The 12,582-nt window shown below is 40.7% G+C and overlaps 1 protein-coding gene across 3 annotated transcripts in view; it reads right to left on the reverse strand.

Annotated features, from left to right (window-relative positions):
• The window catches only part of RGPD4 (RANBP2 like and GRIP domain containing 4), a 35,001-nt gene that overhangs the window by 12,691 nt on the left and 9,728 nt on the right, over positions 1–12,582 (reverse strand). For all 3 annotated transcript variants that reach the window (XM_082776471.1, XM_082776470.1, XM_082776472.1), the window contains exons 10-20: positions 8,815–8,993; positions 8,548–8,723; positions 8,142–8,265; positions 7,619–7,780; positions 7,082–7,219; positions 6,852–6,998; positions 6,198–6,380; positions 6,028–6,111; positions 5,401–5,539; positions 5,139–5,236; positions 86–4,595 (exon numbers count right to left, since the gene is read on the reverse strand). In XM_082776471.1, the coding sequence (XP_082632597.1) occupies positions 86–4,595; positions 5,139–5,236; positions 5,401–5,539; positions 6,028–6,111; positions 6,198–6,380; positions 6,852–6,998; positions 7,082–7,219; positions 7,619–7,780; positions 8,142–8,265; positions 8,548–8,723; positions 8,815–8,993 (5,940 nt within the window). The remainder of the gene's footprint in view (positions 1–85; positions 4,596–5,138; positions 5,237–5,400; positions 5,540–6,027; positions 6,112–6,197; positions 6,381–6,851; positions 6,999–7,081; positions 7,220–7,618; positions 7,781–8,141; positions 8,266–8,547; positions 8,724–8,814; positions 8,994–12,582) is intronic.

Here is a 12,582-nt window from a genome sequence, read left to right on the forward strand (position 1 = left end):
AAAAAGTTGTGTGAGTAGCATTAGGAGATAACTGCTTAATAAGTTGCATAGCTGAAAAAAAAATATTAGTTCAAAGGATACTCACCTTTTTCCAGAATTCTAAATGAGAAGTTGGCAGGCCCATCATGTGCTGAAGTAGCCAAGTTGTCTGCCTTGCCGTCTCGAGGCTTCTGCAGTGCACTGGAGCTTCTTGGTCCAGCTGCTTCCTTTTGCGATGCTGGAATACTGCTTTCGCCTTTTCTTGGAGGAGTAAAGCTGAACCCAAAGAGAGAGCCAGTTGCCGAAGTATTTCCAAATGTGAATGTCTTTGACTTTTCATTACTGAAAATGCTTTTGACAGATTCAGATCCAAATACAAACTTCGGAGGAGAAACCACTGCTTTTGTTGGCGTTTCAGATGTGCTCGACACCTCTGAGGCCTCTACAGTTGTATCGGAAGTATCATCGCCATGGCTGAGGTCGGTTCTTTCTTTAGTAGTTTCTTCCAGTACAGCTACAGCATTTTTACCACACGGAGATTCTTTTGGTGTATTGGCACGAGAGGAAATGGGTATTATCAGTGTTCCTTTCTCCTGGGCATTCTTTGCCTCATCAAAAATCTGCTTGAAAGAGTCTGCCACATCTTGCTGTTTGAATCGCACAGCTAGAAGCTCAACTTTCCGTTCTCCATCTGCAAAGTCACACGCGGTCCACACCCACACTCTATCAGTTCCTTTCATTTGTTGCATATTCATATCTGGTGTTATTCTGTGATTGGCGCAGAGTTTTAGTACCTGGTCCCTTCTCATTACTATACGCACTTGTTTGTCGTCATAGTTCTGCAGTATCTTGATCTCCCCAATACCTCTCTCTTTCCACTGATTAGTGTCTTTGTCATATCTGTAGAGTTTAGCTCTGTGACTGAAGACAACTTGCTCGTTTTCCTCACCACTGGTCACCTCCACGAGGTCAGGCAGAGGTACCACAGGTTCAAAGTACTGCCCATCTCTCTCCTCGTCTTGAGTAACATCAGAATCTTCATCTGTGCCTACAGACGTTCTACTCTGGTTTTGCTTGGAAGGAGATTTGGATGGGCTCAAGGCAGATTTAAAGCTGAAATTAAAGCCTGTAGTAGACTCCCCAAATCTAAATAGATTTTTCCGTACAGGGCTACTTGCAAGAGGTGATGCATACACGGAGCTGCTTACGCTGTCATCCAATGTTTCCTCACGCAAATCACAGTTGTCCCATTCCAGAGCAGGCCCGGTACTTTCAGCTTGGGGCTTTACAACCAAATCGGAAGTACTGCTGACAGAAGCAGAGTTGACATTTTCCTCCTCTGTCAGTTTAGTTTTGTCATCTGTCAGAAATGTTTTGAGATCCTTTAAGCCACTCTTCATTTCTTCTGCTTTCTGTATAAGTTGAGCTGTCCTACCTGTATCGACAAGTTTGTGGGGTGTCTGTAGTGGTATATCTAGTAGTAGCCTCTGACATTCTTCAAACTTCTGTTTGAATTCCTCAGCCTGCTCTGGTGTTTTGAATTTTGCTGCCAGCTGTTCCAGCTTCGCATCACCATCAGAGAAGTCGCTGGCCATCCACATCCATGCTTTGTCAGAGCCAGAGAGCTGTTTCAAGTTCATTGTTGTTGTTATCCAGTGATTTGCACACACCTTCAGTACTTGCTCACGTCGCATTAATATTCTTACTTTGCCATTAACCTCGTTTTTAAGAATCTTCAGGTTGCCCACCCCACGTTCTTTCCACTGGCTTGTTTCTGCATCAAACCTGAACAGCTTCACTCTTTGTGAGTATAGCACTTTCTCATCTTCCTCTCCTGTGAACGGTTCTACTTTTTCAGGCATCTGAACTATAGGATCAAAATGGATATCATCGCTATCCTCAGTCTTATACACATCATCATCTTTCTCACCAAGATCAGCAGAGGTGCTGGCTTTGTGATCCGTTTTAGAAAGCTGCGAAGAAAACAGCTTTTCACCTGCACCTGAGAAGCCTTTGAAGTTAGGGTCCTTTTTGCCAAATTGAAAGCCTTCCCCAGCAGTACTTTTTGCAAGCTCTGCAAAAGTGCTGCTATTTTGGCCAAAAACAAACTCAACTTTCTCCTTGCTTGCAGTTTCTTGAGATTGGAGGGAAATTCCACTATCTGAAGGCAGTTCCTTTTTGTCTTTTTCATCAACATTTGTTAAGAAGCCAGCTGCACACTCTTTGGATGGATCATCTTTCTTAGTGGCATTTTTGCTAGGTTCCTGTATGCCAAATTTAAATCCACTTGATGGCACTGACATTGAAAAGTTAAATCCTTCCTTTGCAGACTTTGCTTCAGAATCAGCAGGAATTTGAAACGTAAATGCTGGTGTCTTGCCTTGCTCAGCATGACCAAACTTAAAGCCCTTTCCTAAGAAATCACACTTAAAACCTGTTCCTATTTGTCCTTTGGCAGGTTCAGATAGTTTACTTTTCAAATCAGAAGTAGATGCTGATGAAGCATCACTAACAGACTTAGCAGATGGATTTGGTGTTTGACAAGCTACACAGGCTGGTGAAGAACCTTCATTCCTTACAAGACAAGTATTACAATCCCACTGGCCTTCCTTTTTAGCAAAAAGCTCAGCAAACGTATTCTTCTGTGGCTTGGTTGCATCAGCACCAGAACTGAGGCTGGGAGCTGGAAGTGCCTGAACAGGAGGCACAGGCACATTTGGTTGACTTTGTGATTTAGGATTCTGGCCAGAATGAGAGTTTTCATCATTGGCTTCAATGGGAGTGCTCTGTAGGCCTAGTCCAAAATGACCTTCTTTTTTAGAAAAAGCAGTTCCTAAGTCATTTTGAGTAGTCTTTGGAGCATCTAACTCAAATTTAAAGGAAATTTGAGAAGATACTTCTGTATTCATTTTGCTTGGATTCTGGGAGGCAACAGGTTCATTTCTCACTGAACGCATGCTGCTGTCCCACTTACCTTCTTTTTTAGCAAAGGCAGAACCAAATTTGTCCTGCGCAGTGTTACCACTGGCTTTGAAATTTGGAGTAGATTCAGTTGGTGGGGTGCCATGTGCTTGCCACGTATCTGCATTTGGGCTTTGGCACGATACACAATTCTTTGCAGTTGTGTCATTTGGAACTAAACATACCTTACATTCCCATTGAGCCTTCTTCAAGGGTGACTGTCCAAATCCAGCAGAAGAAAACGTTTGCTGAGCTTCCTTTCTGAATGACAAGTCAGGAAGACTGACTTTGTTACCAGATTCACTGGTCACTCCATCTTTTGGAAATTGAAATACAGAATTCAGGGTCCCTGAGGTCGATACGTTAGATTTCTTGATATCCTGACTTGTCATTTCTTTTGCAGTCCCACTACTCTGAGTCACAGGTGTGTCAACATTTGATCCTAAGGTTCTTAAAATGTTCTGAGCCTCTTCAAACTTGTTTTTGAAAAGCATTGCTTCCTCTGGTGTTTTAAACCGAATTGCAAGCTGCTCTGGTTTTGGCAACTCGTCTGCATAATCCAAAGCATGCCATACGAATGACCTATCTGATCCAGCATTTGGAGTTAACTTCATATCGGTATTTATGTAGTGATTTGCACAGATTTTCAGTACTTGGTCCCGTCTCATTAAGAGACGGAATTTGCCAGAAACTTTATGCTTCAGTATTTTCACATTTCCAATACCCCTTTCTTTCCATTCCTTAGATTCTGCATCAAAACGAAACAGTTTGGCTCTGTTGCAGAAGAATTGTTCTTCATCTTCTTCTCCTGTTTTTACTTCGATCTTGTCAGGGAGGGGCACCACAGGATCAAAATGAGGACCATCGTCATTCTCATCTCCAATGGTGCTTCCTCCCTCCGTTTCATGACTTCTATTGGCCAAATCAGAAGTTGGAGTCATAAATAAAGACTTGTTTTGTTCTTGGAAATTAAACATTTCACTCTTCTCAAAAGCTAAGTTTTTATGTGCATTCTGTGCCATGCCTTCTGTAAAAGGGATGCCTGAAATATGTTTATTGCCAAAATTGAATGAGTTTCTTTGACTAGCTGTGGGGTTAACTGCTTTTTGCTCGGCGTATCTATCATCTTGTGAAGGTTTATCAGATGTCAGAAGACCTAAAAGGCTTTCACTGCTGTTAAATCCTGCATTAGCAGGCTGTGCAGCAGCTTGAGGAGAAGAAAAGGTAAAGTCTCCATCATTAGACTTGAAGTTAGTGTTGAATTTAAAAGTTGTTGGTTGACTTGACTGTGCTGGTGTTGGCAGACGTGGTTTTGACCCTTCTGCTGTTCCGGGCTGTCCAAATTTAGATTTTGGAAATTCTATCGGTTTTGATTCGGCAGGTTTTAAAGTTGCTGGTGCAACTGAAGGCTTTGTGAAATAGCCAGGTCCGGGGAGCTGTGGGTTTGTGCTTGCCTGTGGAACACTGTAATTGTAGTAATCACCAGCTCCACGAGGAGAAATGATCCCAGGAGCGTCAAAACGTAAAGATGTGCCATATAGGTCTTGGGGAAACACACACGCAGAGGTGTTTTGCAGAGGTGGTGTATGAATTGGTTGTTGATAAGCATATAGATGTTGCTGAGGTGCAAGTCTGTTCATGCCATAGACAGGTGCCTAAAGAAATAGCAGGTGACAATCACCTTTTTTTTGTTATGATGACAGAGAACAAGGTATTACTATGCTAGAGCCCACATAGACATGCACTCTTAAGAACAGTGCACATTTTAAAATTAGTTTAGACTTAAACTTACGAGCTTACCTTAAATTGATTATTTTAGATCTTGAATGGCATCTGAAAATAAGCACTAAAGAGGAGCAAAAGATGAACGGGCTCTTTGGTGTTTTTGAGGCTTGATTTTTTTTGATAAGCAAAACGCTCCTTTCCTATATTACTTTTGGGAAAAAACTTAAGTGCCATCACACGTACCCAGCAGGAGACACGCATTAGCACATTTACAGACCTGTTTTGCCAGCCGCTCTGCCTGAGCCCCACATTAAAGAAAAAGCAGAAAGATCAATCATCAGCTACCTCCATTTTAACAAACGCTATCCATGGAATGTAGTTACATTCAACTACAAGCAGTCATTCAAAACGATCAAAATCACTCTTTTATGTAGACCAGTAGGAACAGCTTGAATGAATACATTCATCCTTACCTTTGTTGGTGTTACATTGGTTGCAGCAGTTCTGAGAAGGTACTGAGAGTTATAGGCAGGTGACTGGCTATAGTAAACGGATGGGCCAGTAGTAGCAACTGAAAATGAACACCAGAAGAGGTTATATCCAGATTCAGTTGTTTTGAATGGATTTTCCCCAGAGATCAGTTTTAGTTGTGAACCTTAAAACATTTCTGCTATATTTTATCAAGTCTACCTCAGTTTAGCTAAGTGTTTAATTAAAAAATCAGCAACAACTTACCTGTTAATGGAGCTTCATGAAGATTTTGTGCTCTCTGATAGCTATCTGACATAGAGTCTGCTCCATAGCTTTCACCAGGCCACCGATGAGATGACACATTTGAGTTGGAATTACTGAGTTTCATTTTTTGCATCTCATTCTATTAAGACAATGTTTCGATTAAGACAATGTAACTGCATATACAGGCACTTGTAGAAGAAAGCATAAGGAGCAATACCTACACTAATTACAATCATGTTCAAGTTCTGAAAAAAAAATCAAGAGGTGGCTGCTGGAATAATCCAAGATCTGTTTATGCTATACAATATGCTGGGAGTGTTTTCTAAAGCCAGAAACAAAAATCCCAGAACCAACTGGATGATACCCAAGCTGATGAGAGAAGAACTTTCTGCACACACAGTCTTTGGAAGGTTTGCCTCCATACCCCTAACTGAGTCCCAAATCGGGGTTTTTAGGCAACAAGTTTTACTCTTGCTCTCATTTTAGGTAGATGTTTACAGAAGATATTGTCACTGAGTTACGTGGTGGCCTAGCAAGCAAGCATTAGTTCATGCTAGGATCACTGAGTCCTTACTATAACAAAAAGATGAGCTGATCTGCATTGAACGTGGCGACAAAGTTGTTTACCTTTAAAGCTTCCACTTGCTGACAGATCATTTGGAGTATAGATCTGTGATCTTCTGCCCACTGAGGGGGAGTTTTAGGAGAAAACTGGGGAGTGGAAGAAAAGTTCATTTAACCTTTTGAATTTTTATTCAAATCTAACACTTCCCTAAAATAATATCTGGCTAATGTACCTTGTAGCTCTTAGTCGGTGAGACAGAGAACTTATCAGACAATGGAGTGGAATGTTTCACTTCTGATTCTATAGCTGGTGACAGATCATTTCCGAAGGCAAGACTTCCCTCTTCATCATTCTCTCCGAGTTCCTGAGTCACTGCATCCAACATTTCCCTCACGGTTTCAACAGATACCGGCAGCTAGAAAGTTATTTGAAATGCAAACCATGATTGCGTTCTTCCTCAGAGGAGGAGACTACGTTTTGATCTCTGGTTGAACAATTCACAAGGTTTTCATTACAGAAACACTGTTTTCTCAGCAAAGCTCTAAATCTATTAAAGTTAATATAGCAGAACAATTCACACAAGCTTTGATTTTATTTGGAAACTATTAACCTCTGCAAGAAAATAACAGGCAAAAGCTATTTGTTGGCAACGAAGCTGTCAACCACAGAGTACTGCATGATCTGGTATCTTACAGAAGTTTGCCAGAATCTGCTAGCCCACTAGTGTTATGCGGGTTACTTATCACATGAGAAAAAGTAAGTTTAACTTGCCTTTAAGTAAAATCTGGTCTAAAAAATTTGACTTGAAGGCAAATGGTTTCATTTTAAAATAGTAAGATAAACCAATGCATCTCTCAGAACAAGCTTTTAGGCAAGAAGTACTTACTTTCTCAGCTACTGACATATCTGAGGAGCTTTCATCTAAGATCTTCATTAGATAACGCTTGCTTTTAAGAAGATAAGCTTTGTGTTCTTCTTGTTCTTCTGGCAACATGGCACCATTCTCAATCTCCTCTGCCTTTCTTTGGAAGATCTAAGAGTATGCATGTTAATTAGAATCAGCCAGATTGCAAGTGAAGAAAAAGCATTTGCAGGTAATGAAGTTTATGAACTTACTATAGCAAGATTCCAGTATGAAACTGGATTCTTAATAGCTTCAAATGCTAACAAAGCATCATCAGTTCTGCCATCAACTGCATCCAACGTTGCAAATGCTATACGTGCCTCTTCTTCATAGACTGTAACCTGCGAGACCTACAAAGCAAAACATGAGTCATACCTAACTCAATACTTGGAACAGAAAGTGCATGTGAACATCCACTAAATAATCGGGCAGGTGGAGGTTAACGATATTACTAATTTTTTATTCCTGTAATACAAGGAAAACACTTTTAAAAGGAAGTTGGTACTAAGGGAGTTCAAGAGGCTTCCAATCAAATAGTTTTAAAACTAGAAATAAAGTTATAAGGAAAGATTCCCCTGCCTTTATCAGACATGCACTTACTACCAAGTATCACTGTTAATAACACCATAGAGCTATAGAAGGCAAGAAAACCCCAACCAACGTACATATACACACTTATACATAGATATACATTAAGATTTTTGTGATATAACCCCTCTTACTTCAATTTTAGATTAATCAATCTGTACCTGAATGTCAATGCTACGGAAATGTTTGAAGAGAGGTTCAGTAGGTTCAGGAATACTTCTCTTCTTTTTGACTGTTTCCAGCATAAGCAAGACTCTCTTCCAGTAGTAAACACTTCGTCCAATGTACTCCTTTTGGTCATAAAAGGAGTTAAGGCTAATGCCCTGTTGAAGAACAGGGAATAAAGGCAGGTCACCTCAACAAATTCAAACCCAATGCTATTCATACATATTGTTCTCTGAACCAGTAAGATACTAATTATCTTCTCTAATACTTGTGATAAACTTCAGGGGACCTCTCCACAGAACTATGTAAAGCAACATACTGGTAGAAAATAGCACTACAGTTAAAAGTAGCATTAAGAGAGTACTGAGGGAGAGAGAACTCACTAGGGTGACTAGAGCAACTAACTTAACTGATAAAATTAATCACAGTTCTCTCATCTGATTTTATTTACTGTTTAGTTCACAGAAGAAGAGAAAAAACACATCACGTTATACATATTTTAAAATAATCTTAGCTTACGGTTTTTTGCAGTGTTTTTGCCCAATGTATAATTAAGGCAGGTTGAAGGCCATGTTTCTCCAGTGCTCGCAGAGTACTTATTCCATGCTGTACTACAAGCCTCAGTTTTACTGCTGTTCCTGGTCTGCATATCAGAAGAAATATTCCACAATTAGTGTTCCTTATTTTCTCTGTTTTAGTCCTAACCTACATCTAGCTTAGAAATGCATTATTAGAAATTAAAACCCCATTTTTAGGAAGTTTTTAAGTGTCTCAAGCCCCTCCAGCAGTAAGACTTCAATGTCCAAAATACATCAAGAAAAATGAATTTAATTTTACACATAATCTATGGGGATCAATTCATGATACCCTTGCAGAAGCTACTAAAACCCCGGTTTTGGATATTTCCAACCTTAAAAAGCCTTACATTGTTTTTCTCTGCGTAAGAGTACGAACAGCATCCCACCAGGCTCTTTGCTTTTCAGTATAGAGCTGTTTGCACACTGGCAATGGCAAGAACTGAGGCTGATGTGCACTGTAGCGAGCGTTAAACTTCTCTTGCAATTGTAAGTTGCTAGTGAATACCACTCCAAGCAAAAATACCTATTTTTGTAAAATTAAAAGATAAAAGGTATTAAATAACAGAAACTCTTAAACTGCATAGTACATCTAAGAACTGGGAAAATTTACTTACTTCAAGGTCTAACAGGCAAATGGATTCAGGAGCATCTGTCTCTAGTCTTGATGTTTCTTGGGGCAAGTGAAAAATTTGTTTTAGCCATCTGCGCACTGGGGGTAATGCTGACATCAAGGTCCACTGCAAACAAAGCCACACGAGGTGCTGGAGACTACCATTGTGCATTCGAACGGCACCTATGCAAAAACAAAGTTGTAGGAAGTTAATACCTGCATCCTAATTAGGAAGACTTGCATCTGATTGAAGCCAGATTTCTTTAAATGAAAAGTAGAGTTTTAGTATATATATCACACTGAAGGAGCTTCCTAGCAGTCTCTTCCCATCTTTTTGCCTTCATCTAAGCTGGAAATAAGCATTTTAAAAATAAGACGTAGCATGAAGTGATTTCGGCATCTATTTATATTATATAAATATCTTCTGAAGAAGCAGCATCCACTTCATGGAGTGCACAAGCTAAGTGTATTATGGAGATAACATTTCCACTGAAATGCGTAAGGATTTTAAATTTTAGCCTCTTCATTTTGAGGCAGCAGATTAAACTAATGTATTAAACAGGAGTACTGCAGTTTTTCTAGTTCTGTAACGTGGAGGAATGGTTAAGTGAAGTAGGTCATGTGAATGTTGAGCAGCTAGGAGGTCGTGAGTTAAGAAAGTATCGAACGCAGCTCATATGAGTCTGAGAAAGTACGTAACGTCTGGGAGCTAATCAGGCACAAGGACACGATATCCGTTGGAGGTTTGGGAAAGCACTAACTGTGTTATTTTGGTTGATGGGAGTGAGAAACTAGCTGATAAAATAGAGAAATGCACTAACCAATCATGAGCTTAGCTTTTGCAATATGTATGAGCTAATTATATTGAATTAGATAAAAGACGACTGAGCTATCCAATAAATCGAAGTTCACTGATCACTCATATTGAGCGTCTGTGTCTTCCTTCCGTCGACAACAAATGTCCTCGCAACAAATGGCGCCCAAACAGGGACAAATCTGAACGGGAACAGGGACTCCGCTGGAGTTGAACCTGCGAGCCACGGTTGGACGGAATACAGGAACCGGTCCTGCAACGCAGCTCAGGAGGTGAAAAGGATGAAAAATTGCTGAATCCCCGCACCCGAGGTCTGAAAGGTGAAAGGGACGAAAACTTGGAACCCCCGCACCCGCAGCTCGGAAAGGAGTCCTCGCACCCGGGATGAGCCTATAGAGGGTCCCGCCGGAAAGTGCCGCCGAGGTCTTTGCAAAGGCTGCAACGGTACCGACGTATATAAAGGTATGGAGAGACAAGCGGCATATGATTTGCTCAAATGCTTTTTAGAAAAGTGGAGCGCGCAGCTTATAGACTGCAAAAAGGATTTACCAGGATTATTAGCATATGGAGTAGCGCTGGGTTGTTTTATCAATCCTGATACAGTTTTTGAACAAACAGAGTGGCGTAAATTTGGGGACAAATTGTTTGATGAAGTTATTGATGAAAATAAGGCTGCTGAAAAGTTATTGAAGCTTTGGAGAGCAGTCACTAACGCCTTAGTTATACATCAGGCTGAGCAGAGAGTTGCTGCTACCGCTACAGAGCGACTGGGATTGCCGGGAAGTGCTGGAGCTGGGCATTGCCCACTGCCGCCTTCAGTGAGAACGGTAACGCTGCCTCAGGGGGCTACGGGGCAATGGGAGCCTCCCCCCCCTCAGTCCGCGGAATCAAACGGCAGCCGACCCTCACCGTGAGGCGAGTTGGCACAGAGCAGAGGGACGGACATCAGGACCCTGCAGCCTGTCTGATGGAAGCAGCGGCGGCTGTGCTGCTTCTCTCTGGCATTCTTTTTATAAGAGGTTTACCTTGCAATGCAAAAGGGATACTAACTGGAGTGTTAATAATTGTATGTGTTATTCTTAAATGTCCAGGTATTTTGTGTTGAAAGTATTTGTGTAAGGGTAAAGTTTTAAAACAAAGTGTTGCAAGTCACTTCAGGAGGAACACAATGAGAGACAATACTTGTTTGTTTGGTTATGATTCTAAATTATATTGGCCGCACGTATTGTTTGCTTATCATTCTAAATTATATTCTTGTGGTATGATTGCGGTTGTGGTATGATTGAGAGTGAGATGTGCCAGAGGCCTCTGAGTGTACAATTGTGCTCTGGGTGTGCAAGTGTGCTCTGAGTGTGCAAGTGTGCTCTGGGTGTGCAAGTGTGCTGTGTACTGTGTTAGTGAGAGCCCATTTATTGCCATAGTACAGGCTGAAATCATAGGAAATTAGTACTGGTCGAGCAAAATCATGTTTCACAAGTATGGAGTCATTGTGTGAAGTAGCCACTTGGAGAAACTTAAGGGAACGTACTGTTTAAAACTTTTTGATCATAATGAGTCAATTCACAAATCCATTACTTTCTTGAAAGAGCACATGAGAAAGAGTCAATATGGTAACAATCCTTTCAATCAATGGTTCACTGATTTGTTTGAAACAATGCATAGATGGTTACTGGGATTAGTCAAAGGGGGATTAAAGATTCTGTTCGCTGTGGTGTCAATCATCATTGCATGTAGTACTGTGATAAATGTGGTTAAAGGGTTACTTGCAAAAATGCTATAAAATGTTATAGAGATTTTGAAATGGTGCCGGAAACAGGTACCCAGTGGATCACTGCAAAGTGGACTGAAGCAGCTTTAGAATCTGCACACGCCGAAGACGACGAGGAAGAGGTTCCTGATAATTATTCTGACAATGACGTGGGTTGTGACACCTCGACAACTGTCAAGAACAGCCTTCGATCACCATCAAGTGATTAGGTTTAAGTGTGTTACTATTAAGTTGTGTTACTTACTATTAATTGTGTTACCATTAAGTGCTTACAGTAATTGTAGTGTTATGAGGGTTAAGTTGTATAGTTGTGTTATGTTATGTATCCTTTCAGAACATGCTTGTTTGGGGTCCCAATAGGGGATCCAAAGGAACTGAGCGAAATGTTAGCACCATATTCTGCCAGTATTACTCTGCTTAATGGATCTTTTTCTGACTGTAGGAACTGCACATGCTTTGACTAGCATTAATAAGCTTGCTTGTTGGGCTGTTAAACAATCAAATGTAACAACTGAGATTATTACCGAAATGGCACAAGATATGGATAGTCTTAGGCATGCTGTGTTACAAAATAGGGCTGCAATTGATTTTTGCTTTTAGCGCAAGGACATGGATGTGAAGATGTAGAAGGAATGTGTTGCTTTAATCTCTCTGATCATGGTCAATCAATTCACAATCAATTGAAATGGCTAAGGGATCATACACAAAAAATTACGATACAGAATAATTGGTTTGATGATTGGCTTAAATCTGCAGGGGGATGGGTTTTTACTTAATCAAAGAGGGACTTCACCTTTTGCTTATAATTATGTTGATTATAATTGCTGCGCAGGTAGTCTTTAACTGCTTATCTAGGAAGCTTGAACAACTCACTGAAAAGGCATTTGTAGCCCAAATTAAAAACGGGGGAATTGTGGAGGAATGGTTAAGTGAAGTAGGTCATGTGAATGTTGAGCAGCTAGGAGGTCGTGAGTTAAGAAAGTATCGAACGCAGCTCATATGAGTCTGAGAAAGTACGTAACGTCTGGGAGCTAATCAGGCACAAGGACACGATATCCGTTGGAGGTTTGGGAAAGCACTAACTGTGTTATTTCGGTTGATGGGAGTGAGAAACTAGCTGATAAAATAGAGAAATGCACTAACCAATCATGAGCTTAGCTTTTGCAATATGTATGAGCTAATTATATTGA

Source organism: Aythya marila (genome assembly GCF_965140915.1).
Source record: "Aythya marila genome assembly, chromosome: 1".
NCBI classification, from domain to species: Eukaryota; Metazoa; Chordata; class Aves; order Anseriformes; family Anatidae; genus Aythya; species Aythya marila.